Raw genomic sequence first — 17,671 nt, 5'->3', positions numbered from 1 at the left:
TGTTTGTTTGTTTAATGGTGATTTTAAGATTGCTGTGTTCTCTCTGCTCTCCAGTTAGGATGATAGCTCTGTGTGTCTGTGTGTTCTGTGTGTGTGTGTGTGTGTGTGTGTGTGTGTGTGTGTGTGTGTGGTGTATGCACCTGTGTGTGGCAGGAAGCGTGTTTAGCCCGTGTACAGACCAGGTTGGTGTGGACGTCTTGATCACTGCTCTTCACCTTGTATTTTGAGACAGCGCACTGTTTTGGGTACCTGGGGCGGTCCAAAAGGATGAGAGCCAGTGTCAGTGAGCAGCCCGCCTTCAGAATCCACCTCCCAGTCCTGGCATTACAGATAAAAGCTACTGTTCCTGGCTTTTACCCAGGTTCTGGGGACGTGACCTCAGGGTGATGCTGGCCCAGTACACACTTCACTCATTGAGCCGTGTTCCCAGCCCAGCAACATTGTTCTCATGTTATTTTATTTGCTCCTCCATTTGACCTGAAGAATATTTTGGAGAATATGTAGAGAGATTCAGATTCGAGGGACCATGGTTTTCCTTGGATGGAGCAGAACTCTGATATCTGTGTTCTAAGTGCTGAGTTTCCGTCTCTGGGTCCTACTGGTTCAAATCTTTCCACCTGGACCCATCCCCCTTCTCTTCTGTACTTCATACATTACTTCCTTTTCTGTAAATTTTCTTCTTTTGGGATTCCCGTGGTTGATTTCAGGTGGTTTGGCAGCGTTCCCCTGGAACCAGTCTGTCTAAATTCAAATATGATGTGTGTGAATAAGTTACTTATCCTGTAGACAGACGCCTTAGTTATCTTAGCTGTGAATGCAGGACTGGTAATACTTACACCGTGCGTTTGTGATAGCACTGGAAGGGTTAATTCATGTGGAAAACCAGTCTGTGTGTGACACGCTCCGCTCCGTCTGTAAAATGCTAAGCATTACTTAATCTTACCTAATGACGTGTTATACCGCCTCTGTATTTTTGCTACACTTACATGGTGAATGACTCCTCCCCCTAAGTCAAATGTACGTTAAGAGCATGTAATTAATGTGTTTTGCTGTTGCAGTGATAAAACACTCTGGTAAAAAGCAACGTAAGGGAGAAAGGCTCTATTCTAGCTCCAGTAGAAGGGTGCCGTCCATTATTGTGGGGAAGTCAAGGCAGCAGAGGCTTGAAGCCGCTGTGAACATCACACCAACAGCCCGGCACAGAGGGGGACGACTGCACACGGAGGTCCTCAGGTCTCTGACTCCATTTTATGCAGTGCAGGCACCCCACCCGTGGAGTGGCCCCGTATGCAGTTAAGGTGGAGCTTGTCATATCAGTTGACCCAATCAAGACAGTTGCTTCCGGGCATGCCCAGTAGCTGGGTAATTCTCCCTCAGTGAGTCTCCAGGCCAGACCCTGTCCAGTCAACAATGAGTTCCCACCATCACTAAGTGGAAGCCACACCTATGGCACTTCGTTCCACTGGGGTACCATCAGTTGCTTGGCTTTCTCCTTACTGCTGATGGCTTAATTAAATGACCAGGACAGCTGTAATTGTCACCCTTCTCCTCATTGGGAGCACAAAGAAGTAAAAGAGCCCCACCTCACCCCAGGCTCCCCAGAGCTCTCGGTTCTTTGTGGGGTACTGCTGAGGGATGGAAAGAAATGCCTGATATTCCTCAGAGCCCCTCTCCCACAGTAAGAAGGAAAAGCCAGGTTCCAAAGAAGCCGAACTAAGAGCCAGATTTTTGTCTCCTGTGAGACATTCTTGCAGGTCTGGTTTTTCAGCTCCATTAGTCTAGATTAGATAGACCCAGTGGGTGGAGAAAGAGAGAATGGAGAGGTGGCCAGGGACCCGGAGACTTCAGGAGCTCATAAACAGCACTTCCAGTAGCAAAGATGATGGGGAATTTCCCTAGAATATTTTATTCTTCTTTCTTTTTTAATTTTATTTGTCCTTGCAATACTCTTATAGACATACTTTCTTCCCAGTTCATATATTTTTATCCCATTCTTTTTGAGAGGATAAAAATCCCATGGTTTAAAAGTGTCTGATTTACTAATTTGCATATAATTGAAAGAAATCAAAATTTCCCCCTTGAAAAATGCTATTAATATGCACGGTATAGTGTGTCTTACTGGATTTCGGATACTCATTTCCACATTTTGACATCTGTGAACCCTCGAGTTGCGTTACGGTCAGGTGTCTCTCCTGTGACCTTGTCTTTGCCCATGTATACCTCAGATTGGTCCTAACTGTCAGCGTCATCGGCTGCTTATACTGTCACTCAAAGGTCTCAGGCTTTATCCATGCTCCCCACAGTGGTTCTTGATGAAAGAGACGGTCCTTGTTGTCAAACTGTTTATTGATGGTTCATGGAGGAAAATGGGTGCATACCACCTCCTCAAGGTGGAGCAGAGATTAAATGCCTTTTACAGGAAGGAACGTCCAGGAAGGGAACTTTATTGGCTAAACCCTCAGGGCCTCTCAATACTGCATTAGCATGGAGAACTCTGTTTTGGGTGATGTGACCATTGGTCATGGCCCTTTGTGGTCGTGTGTTCTGGGCCAGGAATCCTGGTAGGGAGCAGGGAGATTCCTACTGTCCTTGTTGTGCCAGCGAAAGGTTAGTGATCCTCCAAAACACACACAGGACCCAATCTGAAGCAACTCACAGCAGGGTCTTTATTCTATTCAAACTAGCTTGTCCTCAACCTTAACACACAACCTTCACGCAGGACTGTTTTGGTGGTGGTGGTGGGGACCCCCAAATGTCTATGGGGCAAGGCTTTATAGTAAGCAGCAAGCAGGGAGTACGTGTGCAAGCATCTAATTGGAAAGCCGCTGTGGCCTTTAACATAATTGGCTGGTGCTGGGAGTCAGATCATAAACTTAACTTCTGCTCCCCTCTGCATTGGTGGTTGCTAGGCATGGGGTGGGCTTGGAACCTGGGTGCAGGTTTCTTGGGGGAGTAACCTGGAAACATTGGTCTTGTTGAGGATTGACCTAGAGACTGGGGCTAGGCTCAGGTTTTGTTGGGGAGCAACTTGGAAACTAGTGCTAGGTACCAGCCTGTTAGTTTACCTGAGTTCAAACTTAAGTCAGGTTCTCTAACATGGAATCTGAACTTAAAAGATTTGTCCTCTCATCCTCAGAGGGTGCTGGGGTCTCTGAACCCACTCAACCTTACCAAGTTTCCTGGTGTGGTACTGTGACTCACAGGAGAAGCTGGAAAATGTGGAGTGCAGTTTAAAGAAATACTGAGCTGAGGGTGTAGCTCCATCCTAGTGCTGGACAGAAGACCCTGGGTTCCATCCTTAGTAACACACAGAAGCTTCTATTCCTCATGGTGGAGAGGACATGGCAGAGCATCGTTCACTGTGATGGGAGCTTGTGGTGGCCGCTGAACTAGAGCAGAGAGCAGCTGGAAGGTAGGGCCAGGCTGTAGCTTACACAGCTGTGGCCTACTTCAGCCAGTCAGGTTTATGTCTGTCTGTCTAGTTTAGTTTTACTTTTGAGATGGGGTTTCTTTGTATAGCCTTGTCTGTCCTGGAAATCACTATATAGACCAGACTGGCCTCAGACTCAGGAATCTACCTGTCTCTCCCTCCCAAGTGCTGGGATCCAAGGTATGTACCACCATGCCCAGCCAGTCAGCTAGCCAGATTTAAGAGCCCCATAGCAATCCCCCTACATCAGCACCAGTCAGGAGTGAGTGTTCAGAGCATGAGCCCGTGGGAGTCAATTCAGACTCCTGCTCCAGGGGCCTCACTCTTCCCAGCACCACCCCTGTGTCTTGTCTTTCAGACTCCGGCACTGTGTCATTTGCCATGCAGAAAAGTTAACTTTCTAAAGGTTTGTTTTTTTTTTTTTTTTTTTTAGATTTTAGGGGCTGGAGGGATGTCTCAGTGCTTAAGAGGACCCCAGTTTGGTTTCCAGCACCGATATGGCAGCTCACAACCATCTGTAACTCCAGTCTCAGGAGATCCAAAATCCTCTTCTGACCTCCCTGGGCACCAAACACTTACATGGTACTCAAACACACATGCAGGCAAACATCATACACATAAAGTAAGAGTAATTCTAAAATTAGTTCTTCATTTTCTTAGTGTTTCTTTTCTACCTAGGATTATAGAACTATTCTTTTATATATTCTATAGTATATTTTTAAAATAAATCTTTTTCCTGTTGAAAACATTTTTTCCAGTTATATCAAGGTAGAAATCTAATATTGCTTATCTACTGATTTGAAGTGCCATTTTTTTCATCTATAAAGTCTCCTGAGAGCCCAGCAGTGGTGGTGCACGCCTTTAATCCCAGCACTTGGGAAGCAGAGGCAGGTGGATTTCTGAGTTCAAGGCCAGTCTGGTCTACAAAGTGAGTTCCAGGACAGCCAGGGCTATACAGAGAAACCCTGTCTCAAAAAAAAAAAAAAAACAAAAACAAAAAAAAAACAAAAAAACTTCTGAGTAGAAAGGCCTGTTTATTGATTCTTCCTTTTCCATTGGTCAGTTAGTTGATTCTTTTGCTAACAGTAAAATGCTTAGCTACTCCAGCATTCTGATTGTGTCTGATATCACTCCAGAGGGGTAAAACCTCCCACAAAACCACAAAGATAGGTTTTGAAAGGGGGGTGTCCCTTTTAAAGTATGAACCATTGAAAATCATAGTACAAGGATATATCTTTGGCTTAATATCAAAACCAATATCTTACAGAGGCCATGACAAAGAAAATTGAGAGATATTCCTATATTTTTGTTTAGGTTTTATTTGCAATTAGGTCTACATGTGTGGGTGTGTGCATGTGAGTGCAGTTCCCTCAGAGGCCAGAGGGGGCGTTGGAGTCCCCTGTAGTTGGAGTTACAGAGCTGCCTAACACTGGGGCTGTTACTTCCAGCCCCTTATAGTTTTATTGTATCTGTTCATGTTCCTTGTGGATTGATCCCTCTCCCCCAACCCCACCCCCACCCCCAACTGCCAGTTTGCTTTTTCTCATTAATCTTTCCAAAGAAATTTAGCAGTGGTTATTTCCTGTGTATCGAATGTGCCAAACTTGTTTCATCTGGTTCTACTTTGTCCTGTGGTTTCCTCAGTCTTCCCACTCATGACGTCTCTCTGTGCATTATTTTCTTTTATATCCTTTAACAACATTTTTTTAAGATTTATTTATTTTATGTATATGAATACACTGTTGCTGTCTTCAGACACACCAGAAGAGAGCATTGGATCCCATTAACACATGGTTGTGAGCCACCATGGGGTTGCTGGGAATTGAACTCGGGACCTCTGGAAGAGCAGTCAATGCTCTTAACTGCTGAGTCATATCAACATTTTTAAAACCTTGTTGTCTCCTCCTCCTCTTCTTCCTCCTCCTCCCCTTCCTCCTCTTCTTCCTTTTCCTCCTCCTCTTCCTCTTCCTGTTCCACTTCCTCCTTCTCCTCCCCACACCATGTTCTTTTCTTTGGTTTTTCAGGACAGTGTTTTTCTGTGTGTACCTCTTGCTGTCCTAGAATTCACTTTGTTTAGCAGGCTGGCCTTGAACTTAAAGTTCTGGGATTAAAGCCATGTGCCGTGCCAGCACATCGGCTGGTGTTTTGATATTTCTATTAGATTTTTCTTACTTGGCATTAGTTTCAATGCTATGTCCTTCCGTTGGGTTTTTTTGGTTTTGTATTTTGTCACTTGGATTAGTTTCCTGTTCCTGGTTTGATAAGTTACTGAAAACCTGGTGGCCTAAAACACCACAGTTGACTGTCACATAGCTGTGGAAGTCAGACACTTGAAATCCGTTTCACTGGGCTGCAGCCAGAGTGTGGACAGGCGCATGTGCCTTTAAGGGACAGAAGGGAGGCTCGGTTTCCTTACTCTTAGTCTTCGGGGTCCGATTAGCTTTGGTCCCACCTTCCGTTGGTTTACCCTGTCCTTACAGCATTATGCCAGGCACAGAGTCTCCCTGCACAGTCCACTCTGGCCTGCCACTCACTCTCCATCACCTCACTCAGTGCCAGGATGCCAGGTGCCTGCCCCCATGCCCCTCCTCCTCTCCTTCCTCCTATTCATCTTCCCCCTTCTGCTCGCCCTTTCTTCCTTTCTGCCTGGTGTGTATGTGTGTTTGTGTGTGCGTGTACATACCCATGCACGTGGAGGCCAGAGTCCCTCAATCCTTTCTGCCTTGTCTTTTAGACAGAGTCTCTCACTGAACCTGGAGCTCACTGATTCAGCTAGACAGACAGATGAATGGCAGAGATCTGCCCATCTCCTGCCCACGCCTACCTGGTGCTGTGGTCACAGATGGATTCACCTGGCTTTTTCATAGGTGCTGGGGATCCGAACAGAGGCTCCCAAGGTTTCACAGCAAGCTGAGCTTTCTCCACCCCACCTCTCACTCCCAATTTCACCTTTCTTAAACACTAATCCTATCAGCTGATTTCTAAAGATCCTTGTTATTCCACTGAGCCTAGCGGATAATCCAGGCTAATCTCTCTGGGTCAGTCATCCCACCAAGGCCTTGTTGGTCCAGCAGCCATCAGTCCCAGGATCTGGGATCTGACATCTGACATCTGTGGGGGTCCATCCATCTGATCTTGCTTTGCCTTGTAGACAGAAAGAAAGCGACTGCCTTCATGGACATCTCTCTGGATGCAGGTTACCAAGCTTCTGTTATCTTGTCTTGTTTTTCTATTGTCTTCGGGCAGCTTGGTATTAGATTTATTCGCTGAGAGTTCCTGGCAGTTACGACCCTTTCCCACTTTCATTGCAGTATTTTTACCTCATTGTTTTTGGTCTAGAATGCCCCGACTAATAGACAAATAACAGCCTGGAGACCAGACATCCTTGTATTGTTGGTAACTTTACAAGAAACTGCTTAATTATTTTACCAATTATTATTTAGCATGGTAAGTTCTAATAAACATGGCTAAACTAAAGGGCTTCTGAGAAGTTGAGTCCTTGTAAACCAGGATTTTAAGTCAGGAGTATATTTATGAATGTGAAAGTAACCATGTGGTCTCTTTTATCTACTAATAGCATCTCAAGTAATGATCATGCATTCTGGGAATAACTTTTTCTTGGTCATGATGGTTTTTTTTGTGAATTACTACTCACCTCTGTTTTCTGATATATACATACAATTTTACATAAAAACAAACCTGGGTGTGGTGACACACACCTCTAATCCCAGCACTTAGAAGGCAGAAGCAGGTGGATCTCTATGAGTTTAAGTCTAGCCTGGTCTATGAATTGAGATCCTATCTCAAAAATATCAAAATAAATAAATTAAATTAAAATTTTGTATGTCCGAGTGTTTGCCTGAATGTATGTATTGTACCATGCATGTTCCTGGTGTGCACGGACATTAGGAGAGGGTGTTGGATTCCCTAGGACAGAAGTTAGAGATGCGTCTGAGGCACCGTGTGTGGATGTTGGGAATCAAACCTAGGAACTCTGCAGGACCACCAACTGCTCTTAACTCCCGAGCCATCTCTCCAGGCCCTATTTGCTGTATTTTTTTCCTTTCTTCTGTGTGAATTTGGCATAGACAGTTTGGTGTTTGGCTTGCCATCCTCTGTACAGCTTAGGTGTTGTGAATCAACACCGAGAGAGTTGGAAAACTTTCTACTTTTTTTGTGATCTCAAACTGGTGGGATCGTACTGTTGAGACTGGCATTATTGACCAGGGATGTAGCTTGGTAGCAGGATGAGTACTAGCACATGTGCGTCTCAGATTGAACCCTAGTACCACAAAAACACAGCAAGCAAGAACATTAGTCATAGCATTAAATATCACTTGCAGTTTGAAGTGTCCAGAGACCTCGGTCTCTTGGGCCATTAATCTCCACCACCGTCTTCCGCTTCCCTGGGAATGGGGTTGTGTCCCTCAGACCCGAGCTTCTTCCATGCCTTGCAGCATCTGAAGTGAGGGTCTGACTTGTGAAGCGGGTTTTTCCTCTCATTGTAAACATGCTTAACCCACACCGACTCAGCTTCATTCACAGGAACCAGTCAGGCCAGGGTTTGCTCCACATAGCCCTGCTTCCCGTGGGCCTTTCTTTGGGGTGTCTTTTAAACTGTATTCACTGCAGTGCTCCACTGAAACCGCTTAGCCTTCCAGTGGTGATATTTCCTGTCTAGGGACAGCCATCACTGAAGTCACCTCTGGTATCAGGATTTGCAGGAAGTAAAGTGCTCAGGTAGCTGTGCCTCAGGGACAAATCCTACGTGGCTGTGCCTTTGGATCGAGGACCCTGAAACTGAGCAGATTTTGAGACCATGGTGTGGAAATGCAAGTCAGGGGAAGCCACAGAAGTCACAGAAGGCCGGGTTGCATGCAATGGCAGTTTTCAGTTCCTCAGAGTGACTCTTCCCTCACTTCAGAATTTCAAACCGAGACTTATTTTGTCCAAATGGTCTTCAAAGCCCAGGGCAATGACTTCTAACTTAAACCTAGTAAACCAAGGGGGTCGTTGGTGTCTAACCTAAACATTTGAAGACGGTTCTGGCCGGGCATCTCTGGTTCCTAAATCCCCATCAGGACTCATTTACTTGAGCAGGAACACGGTGTTTCTTGAAAACTGCTGCCTCTGACTTCTGAATCAAAATACTGCTGAATTCACCCTATGTAAATGCTCTTCCTAGGAAATACTTCAATGCAAAGTTAGTGGTTTTGTGTTTTGTTTTGTTTTCTCCATACAGTGTAAATTCAGTTCTTTCTTTCCTCTCTGCAGCAAAACAGACCATCGCTAATATTTCGGTATATAATGATACCTGCCTGAGATGGAGCAGCCTCAAGACAGCTGATGTACTAGAGATGTATTTAGTAAGTTTCTAAAATTCACCTTACTTGCAGATATGTGCACTGTGTGGAAGGTTTAAAACATCCAGGGGCTGGAGAGATGGTTCAGCTGTTAAGAGATGGCTCAGCTGCTCCATCAGAGGACCCAGGTTCAATGCCCAGCACCTTCCTGGCAGCTCCCCACCATCTGTAACTCCATTTCCAGGAGATTCAGTGCCCTTTTCTGATCTCTGTGGGCAGCAGCCATGTACACGTCCACATACACACATGCAGTCAAAACACTTGTATACAAAATAAAATAAATCTAAAAAACATTTTTTTAAAAAAAAATTAGACTAAAAACTATGTTTGTAGCTGCCGTTGGCAGAGATGTATCATGATGACTGGCTAAGAAGCTCAGGGGCAGCCACTTCGGCTGCTTGCCAGAGGACAGACTACTCAGGAGTGGTAAGAAAGTGTGGAATTTTCTAGAGTTGTGTATCTTGGTGCAGAGTCAGTACGCAGGCAGAGTCTCTGGTAGGAGTGCAGTGACCTTTGGTCACACCGGTATCTCTGCAGAGACCAGGCTTTGTGTGTGTGTGTTGCCTGGACAGTCACAGAGAATCTGTGAAGATCGATGACCACTGAAGGAAGGGAGATCATGGGGAAAGAGGGGGCTTCTCTTCAGTTATTGGATGTTACAAAAAAGGAGTACCCTAGTCAGTGGTGCCTGGTTCAGATTCCAAATTTTCTCTCTAGGAGAACATTCCTTGCTCCTGTCGTTTTGCTAGTTGGCTTCCATGCTATAAATGCATGAGATAATAAAAGACCAAGCAGCTATGTAGGGCCCCTGAGTGTTGCTCTTCTATCTTATTTTCTTTCTTTTTAAAAAAAAATTTTATTTTGCACATATATACTTCTGTTTTTTTTTTTAAATTTATTAATTATTATGATAAGTACACTATAGCTGTCTTCAGATGCACCAGAAGGGGGTGTCAAATCTCATTACAGGTGGTTGTGAGCCACCATGTGGTTGCTGGGATTTGAACTCAGGACCTTCAGAAGAGCAGTCAGTGTTCTTACCCTCTGAGCCATCTTGCCATCTATTTGAGATGGTTTCACTATGCATTCTAGGTTGGCCTTGGGCTTTCTATGTGGCCAGCCTGGCGTAAACCACTCAGGCCTAGAGGGGACAGCTCAGAGCTTCAGAGAGTCTGCTGTTCTTGCTGAGGACCGAGTTTGGTTCCCAGTTCCCTCACCTCCACCCAGCCCCTCACACTGGCCTGGAATCCTCTCTCCAGGGGATTCAATGTCCCCTTTTGGTCTCTATAGACATCTGCACACAGGTGCGCATACTCACTCTCTACACACATAAATAAAATATAAAAATTAAAAAAAAAATCAAGATGCCCAGGGGCTGAGATTATAGTTATGTAATCATCTATTTGTGTGTGTTTTATTATAAATATATGTATTATCCTCATGGTATTGTAATCATCATATGTAAAAACATGTATAATGTTGAAAATTTACTATTAGCTTATTGTTGCATTTACTTCTTGGAAAAAAAAAACTTTATAGGGGAGAGGGGGAAAGGAAGAGAACCCTGGAAAAAGCATAGGTCTCAAGGCATTCAGAATGTCTCACCCCGTGAACTTTTCATCTTTCAGTTCCACATTTGGGGCCAGAGATGGTATCAGAAGGCATTTGTCCAGGAAATGGTCTTCAATACAACCAGCAGCAGCCAGGACCCTGAGATATGCCTGGACCTGCATCAAGGCACCAGCTACAACGTTAGCCTTCAGGCTCTGTCTTCGGCACTTCCCGTGGTCATCTACCTGACAACCCAGATCACAGGTAAATCTTGAATAACAGCATTTGAGGTAGTAACATTGTTGATAAGGCCCAGATAGGGAATATTGTTGCTTTCTGTCATGGTAAAGGAAGCCTGCTGGAGAGAAGGGAGGACACAGTGGAGTCGGAGAATGGGAGCTGCAGAGAGGTTGGCAGCTGTCCAGCAGTGTTTCCTTATCTGAAACAAAATGTCAATTAAATTTAAATAGTGTAAGCCTGTGAGTTAAGTCCCTTCTGGGTGTTTGAAACATTTACAATGTTCCAGCCAGGCATGGTGTTTCATGCCTGTAATCATAGTGTTTGGGAGGTGAAGACGAGATTAGGAGTTCATAGCAAGTTTGAGGTCAACCCGGGCCAAATCCCCCCAGATAAATGAAACAGCAGCAGCAGCAGCAGCAGCAGCAGCAGCAGCAGCAGCAGCAGCAGCAGCAGCAGCAGCAGCAGCAGCAGGCAACAGTAACGACAAACACGTCAAGCATTTCATACCTAAAAAAGAGTTTTCTCATTACTCTTCTCTAGTAACACATTAAACTAGCGTTCTAAGGGTAGTGAAATGGCTCAGTGGGCAAATTGCTTGTTGTACAAGCAAGTATCAGGGTCCTGTGGTCTGATACTTGGCACTTACATAAAAAGGCGTGTAACTCAGTGTTGGGGTCAGAGACGGGCAGACTGCAAGGCTCGCTGGTCAGTGGGCTCACTGAATTGGTGAGCTCCAGGCTCAGTTGAAAATCCTTGTCTCGGTGTTTTTGGTTGGCTCAACTATTTCTATGGCTCCTTCCTCTGCCTCCCTCTCTTCCTTTGCATTATCTTTCTGTCTAGGTAGTATCTATGACCTCATGGCTATAACTAATAGCTTCTTTTTTTTTCCATTTTTTATTAGGTATTTAGCTCATTGACATTTCCAATGCTATACCAAAAGTCCCCCATACCCACCCACCCCCACTCCCCTACCCACCCACTCCCCCTTTTTGGCCCTGGCGTTCCCCTGTACTGGGGCATATAAAGTTTGCAAGTCCAATGGGCCTCTCTTTGCAGTGATGGCCAACTAGGCCATCTTTTGATACATATGCAGCTAGAGTCAAGAGCTCCGAGGTACTGGTTAGTTCATAATGTTGTTCCACCTATAGGGTTGCAGATCCCTTTAGCTCCTTGGGTACTTTCTCTAGCTCCTCCATTGGGAGCCCTGTGATCCATCCATTAGCTGACTGTGAGCATCCACTTCTGTGTTTGCTAGGCCCCGGCATAGTCTCACAAGAGACAGCTACATCTGGGTCCTTTCGATAAAATCTTGCTAGTGTATGCAATGGTGTCAGTGTTTGGATGCTGATTATGGGGTGGATCCCTGGATATGGCAGTCTCTACATGGTCCATCCTTTTGTCTCAGCTCCAAACTTTGTCTCTGTAACTCCTTCCATGGGTGTTTTGTTCCCAATTCTAAGGAGGGGCATAGTGTCCACACTTCAGTCTTCATTTTTCTTGATTTTCATGTGTTTAGCAAATTGTATCTTATATCTTGGGTATCCTAGGTTTTGGGCTAATATCCACTTATCAGTGAGTACATATTGTGTGAGTTCCTTTGTGAATGTGTTACCTTACTCAGGATGATGCCCTCCAGGTCCATCCATTTGGCTAGGAATTTCATAAATTCATTCTTTTTAATAGCTGAGTAGTACCCCATTGTGTAGATGTACCACATTTTCTGTATCCATTCCTCTGTTGAGGGGCATCTGGGTTCTTTCCAGCTTCTGGCTATTATAAATAAGGCTGCTATGAACATAGTGGAGCATGTGTCCTTCTTACCAGTTGGGGCATCTTCTGGATATATGCCCAGAAGAGGTAGTGCTGGATCTTCCGGTAGTACTATGTCCAATTTTCTGAGGAACCGCCAGACTGATTTCCAGAGTGGTTGTACAAGTCTGCAATCCCACCAACAATGGAGGAGTGTTCCTCTTTCTCCACATCCACGCCAGCATCTGCTGTCACCTGAATTTTTGATCTTAGCCATTCTGACTGGTGTGAGGTGGAATCTCAGGGTTGTTTTGATTTGCATTTCCCTGATGATTAAGGATGTTGAACATTTTTTCAGGTGCTTCTCTGCCATTCGGTATTCCTCAGGTGAGAATTCTTTGTTCAGTTCTGAGCCCCATTTTTTAATGGGGTTATTTGATTTTCTGAAGTCCACCTTCTTGAGTTCTTTATATATGTTGGATATTAGTCCCCTGTCTGATTTAGGATAGGTAAAGATCCTTTCCCAATCTGTTAGTGGTCTTTTTGTCTTATTGACGGTGTCTTTTGCCTTGCAGAAACTTTGGAGTTTCATTAGGTCCCATTTGTCAATTCTCGATCTTACAGCACAAGCCATTGCTGTTCTGTTCAGGAATTTTTCCCCTGTGCCCATATCTTCAAGGCTTTTCCCCACTTTCTCCTCTATAAGTTTCAGTGTCTCTGGTTTTATGTGGAGTTCCTTGATCCACTTAGATTTGACCTTAGTACAAGGAGATAAGTATGGATTGATTCGTATTCTTCTACATGATAACAACCAGTTGTGCCAGCACCATTTGTTGAAAATGCTGTCTTTCTTCCACTGGATGGTTTTAGCTCCCTTGTCGAAGATCAAGTGACCATAGGTGTGTGGGTTCATTTCTGGGTCTTCAATTCTATTCCATTGGTCTACTTGTCTGTCTCTATACCAGTACCATGCAGTTTTTATCACAATTGCTCTGTAGTAAAGCTTTAGGTCAGGCATGGTGATTCCACCAGAGGTTCTTTCATCCTTGAGAAGAGTTTTTGCTATCCTAGGTTTTTTGTTATTCCAGATGAATTTGCAAATTGCTCCTTCTAATTCGTTGAAGAATTGAGTTGGAATTTTGATGGGGATTGCATTGAATCTGTAGATTGCTTTTGGCAAGATAGCCATTTTTACAATGTTGATCCTGCCAATCCATGAGCATGGGAGATCTTTCCATCTTCTGAGATCTTCTTACTTTCTTTCTTCAGAGACTTGAAGTTTTTATCATACAGATCTTTCACTTCCTTAGTTAGAGTCACGCCGAGATATTTTATATTATTTGTGACTATTGAGAAGGGTGTTGTTTCCCTAATTTCTTTCTCAGCCTGTTTATTCTTTGTGTAGAGAAAGGCCATTGACTTGTTTGAGTTTATTTTATATCCAGCTACTTCACCGAAGCTGTTTATCAGTTTTAGGAGTTCTCTGGTGGAATTTTTAGGGTCACTTACATATACTATCATATCATCTGCAAAAAGTGATATTTTGACTTCCTCTTTTCCAATTTGTATCCCCTTGATCTCCTTTTGTTGTCGAATTGCTCTGGCTAATACTTCAAGTACTATGTTGAAAAGGTAGGGAGAAAGTGGGCAGCCTTGTCTAGTCCCTGATTTTAGTGGGATTGCTTCCAGCTTCTCTCCATTTACTTTGATGTTGGCTACTGGTTTGCAGTAGATTGCTTTTATCATGTTTAGGTATGGGCCTTGAATTCCTGATCTTTCCAAGACTTTTATCATGAATGGGTGTTGGATCTTGTCAAATGCTTTTTCTGCATCTAAGGAGATGATCATGTGGTTTTTGTCTTTGAGTTTGTTTATATAATGGATTACATTGATGGATTTTCGTATATTAAACCATCCCTGCATCCCTGGAATAAAACCTACTTGGTCAGGATGGATGATTGCTTTAATGTGTTCTTGGATTCGGTTAGCGAGAATTTTATTGAGGATTTTTGCATCGATATTCATAAGAGAAATTGGTCTGAAGTTCTCTATCTTTGTTGGATCTTTCTGTGGTTTAGGTATCAGAGTAATAGTGGCTTCATAAAATGAGTTGGGTAGAGTACCTTCTACTTCTATTTTGTGAAATAGTTTGTGCAGAACTGGAATTAGATCATCTTTGAAGGTCTGATAGAACTCTGCACTAAACCTGTCTGGTCCTGGCTTTTTTTGGCTAGGAGACTATTAATAACTGCTTCTATTTCTTTAGGGGATATGGTACTATTTAGATGGTCAACTTGATCCTGATTCAACTTTGGTACCTGGTATCTGTCCAGAAATTTGTCCATTTCATCCAGGTTTTCCAGTTTTGTTGAGTATAGCCTTTTGTAGAAGGATCTGATGGTGTTTTGGATTTCTTCAGGATCTGTTGTTATGTCTCCCTTTTCATTTCTGATTTTGTTAATTAGGATTTTGTCCCTGTGCCCTCTAGTGAGTCTAGCTAAGAGTTTATCTTGTTGATTTTCTCAAAGAACCAACTCCTCGTTTGGTTAATTCTTTCAATAGTTCTTCTTGTTTCCACTTGGTTGATTTCACCCCCGAGTTTGATTATTTCCTGCCGTCTACTCCTCTTGGGTGAATTTGCTTCCTTTTTTTCTAGAGCTTTTAGATGTGTTGTCAAGCTGCTAGTATGTGCTCTCTCCCGTTTCTTCTTGGAGGCACTCAGAGCTATGAGTTTCCCTCTTAGAAATGCTTTCATTGTGTCCCATAGGTTTTGGGTACGTTGTGGCTTCATTTTCATTAAACTCTAAAAAGTCTTTAATTTCTTTCTTTATTCCTTCCTTGACCAAGGTATCATTGAGAAGAGTGTTGTTCAGTTTCCACGTGAATGTTGGCTTTCCATTATTTATGTTGTTATTGAAGATCAGTCTTAGGCCATGGTGGTCTGATAGGATACATGGGACAATTTCAATATTTTTGTATCTGTTGAGGCCTGTTTTGTGACCAATTATATGGTCAATTTTGGAGAAGGTCCCGTGAGGTGCTGAGAAGAAGGTATATCCTTTTGTTTTAGGATAAAATGTTCTGTAGATATCTGTCAGGTCCATTTGTTTCATCACTTCTGTTAGTTTCACTGTGTCCCTGTTTAGTTTCTGTTTCCACGATCTGTCCATTGATGAAAGTGGTGTGTTGAAGTCTCTCACTATTATTGTGTGAGATGCAATGTGTGCTTTGAGCTTTACTAAAGTGTCTTTAATGAATGTGGCTGCCCTTGCATTTGGAGCGTAGATATTCAGGATTGAGAGTTCCTCTTGGAGGATTTTCCTTTGATGAGTATGAAGTGTCCCTCCTTGTCTTTTTTGATAACTTTGGGTTGGAAGTCGATTTTATCCGATATTAGAATGGCTACTCCAGCTTGTTTCTTCAGACCATTTGCTTAGAAAATTGTTTTCCAGCCTTTCACTCTGAGGTAGTGTCTGTCTTTTTCCTTGAGATGGGTTTCCTGTAAGCAGCAGAATGTTGGGTCCTGTTTGTGTAGCCAGTCTGTTAGTCTATGTCTTTTCATTGGGGAATTGAGTCCATTGATATTAAGAGATATTAAGGAAAAGTAATTGTTGCTTCCTTTTATTTTTGTTGTTAGAGTTGGCATTCTGTTCTTGTGGCTGTCTTATTTTTGGTTTGTTGAGGGATTACTTTCTTGCTTGTTCTAGGGCGTGATTTCCGTCCTTGTATTGCTTCTTTTCTGTTATTATCCTTTGAAGGGCTGGATTCGTGGAAAGATAATGTGTGAATTTGGTTTTGTCGTGGAATACTTTGGCTTCTCCATCTATGGTAATTGAGAGTTTGGCCGGGTATAGTAGCCTGGGCTGGCATTTGTGTTCTCTTAGTGTCTGTATAACATCTGTCCAGGCTCTTCTGGCTTTCATAGTCTCTGGTGAAAAGTCTGGTGTAATTCTGATAGGCCTTCCTTTATATGTTACTTGACCTTTCTCCCTTACTGCTTTTAATATTCTATCTTTATTTAGTGCATTTGTTGTTCTGATTATTATGTGTCGGGAGGAATTTCTTTTCTGGTCCAGTCTATTTGGAGTTCTGTATGCTTCTTGTATGATCATGGGCATCTCTTTCTTTATGTTTGGGAAGTTTTCTTCTATTATTTTGTTGAAGATATTAGCTGGCCCTTTAAGTTGAAAATCTTCATTCTCATCAACTCCTATTATCCGTAGGTTTGGTCTTCTCATTGTGTCCTGGATTTCCTGGATGTTTTGAGTTAGCATCCTTTTGTATTTTGTATTTTCTTTGACTTTTGTGTCGATGTTCTCTATGGAATCTTCTGCACCTGAGATTCTCTCTTCCATTTCTTGTATTCTGTTGCTGATGCTCGCATCTATGGTTCCAGATTTCTTTCCTAGGGTTTCTATCTCCAGCGTTGCCTCGCTTTGGGTTTTCTTTATTGTGTCTACTTCCCTTTTTAGTTCTAGTATGGTTTTGTTCATTTCCATCACCTGTTTGGATGTGTTTTCCTGTTTTTCTTTAAGGACTTCTACCTGTTTGGTTGTGTTTTCCTGCTTTTCTTTAAGGGCCTGTAACTCTTTAGCAGTGCTCTCCTGTAATTTTTTAAGTGACTTATGAAAGTCCTTCTTGATGTCCTCTATCATCATCATGAGAAATGTTTTAAATCTGGGTCTAGATTTTCGGTTGTATTGGGGTGCCCAGGACTAGGTGGGGTGGGAGTGCTGTGTTCTGATGATGGTGAGTGGTCTTGATTTCTGTTAGTAGGATTCTTACGTTTGCCTTTCGCCATCTGGTAATCTCTGAAGTTAGCTGTTATAGTTGTCTCTGGTAAGAGCTTGTTCTTCAGGTGACTCTGTTAGCCTCAATAAGCAGACCTGGGAGGCTAGCTCTCTCCTTAGTTTCAGTGGGCAGAGTATTCTCTGCAGGCAAGCTCTCTTCTTGCAGGGAAGGTACCCAGATATCTGGTGTTCGAACCTGCCTCCTGGTAGAAGTTGTGTTCCACTCACTAGAGGTCTTAGGATCCCGTGGGGAATACTGTGTGGGCCCTTGCGGGTGTCAGGCGACTCCGCTGGCAAGGCACCCCGGTGCTCGAGTGGAGTGGAAGGGACTTCTGCCCCAGGTCAGGCCCGGATAGTCTGCTTCCCTATTTACCGCAGTCTCAGGTTCCGCGAGATTGGATTGGGGCAGACGCTGTGTTCCACTCACCAGAGGTCTTAGGATCCCGTGGGGAATCCTGTGTGGGCCCTTGCGGGTGTCGGGGCAACTCCGCTGGCAAGGTACCCAGGTGCTCGAGTGGAGCGGAAGGCAACTAATAGCTTCTTAATAC

At 43.6% G+C, this 17,671-nt stretch overlaps 1 protein-coding gene across 10 annotated transcripts in view; it reads left to right on the top strand.

Annotated features, from left to right (window-relative positions):
• Susd1 (sushi domain containing 1) overlaps positions 1–17,671 on the top strand; it is a 125,668-nt gene that overhangs the window by 79,436 nt on the left and 28,561 nt on the right. For all 10 annotated transcript variants that reach the window (XR_001784175.2, XR_003954993.1, XR_390338.4 and 7 more), the window contains 2 exons: positions 8,705–8,796; positions 10,422–10,608. Coding sequence is in view for 7 of the 10 variants with exons in the window: in XM_006538143.4 (XP_006538206.1) it covers positions 8,705–8,796; positions 10,422–10,608 (279 nt within the window). In the remaining 3 variants the exon portion in view is untranslated. The remainder of the gene's footprint in view (positions 1–8,704; positions 8,797–10,421; positions 10,609–17,671) is intronic.

This window comes from Mus musculus, chromosome 4, assembly GCF_000001635.26.
Source record: "Mus musculus strain C57BL/6J chromosome 4, GRCm38.p6 C57BL/6J".
Lineage (NCBI taxonomy): Eukaryota > Metazoa > Chordata > Mammalia > Rodentia > Muridae > Mus > Mus musculus.
The sequence above is the reverse complement of the archived record's forward strand: the minus strand, read 5'-3'. Positions and strand labels throughout refer to the sequence as shown.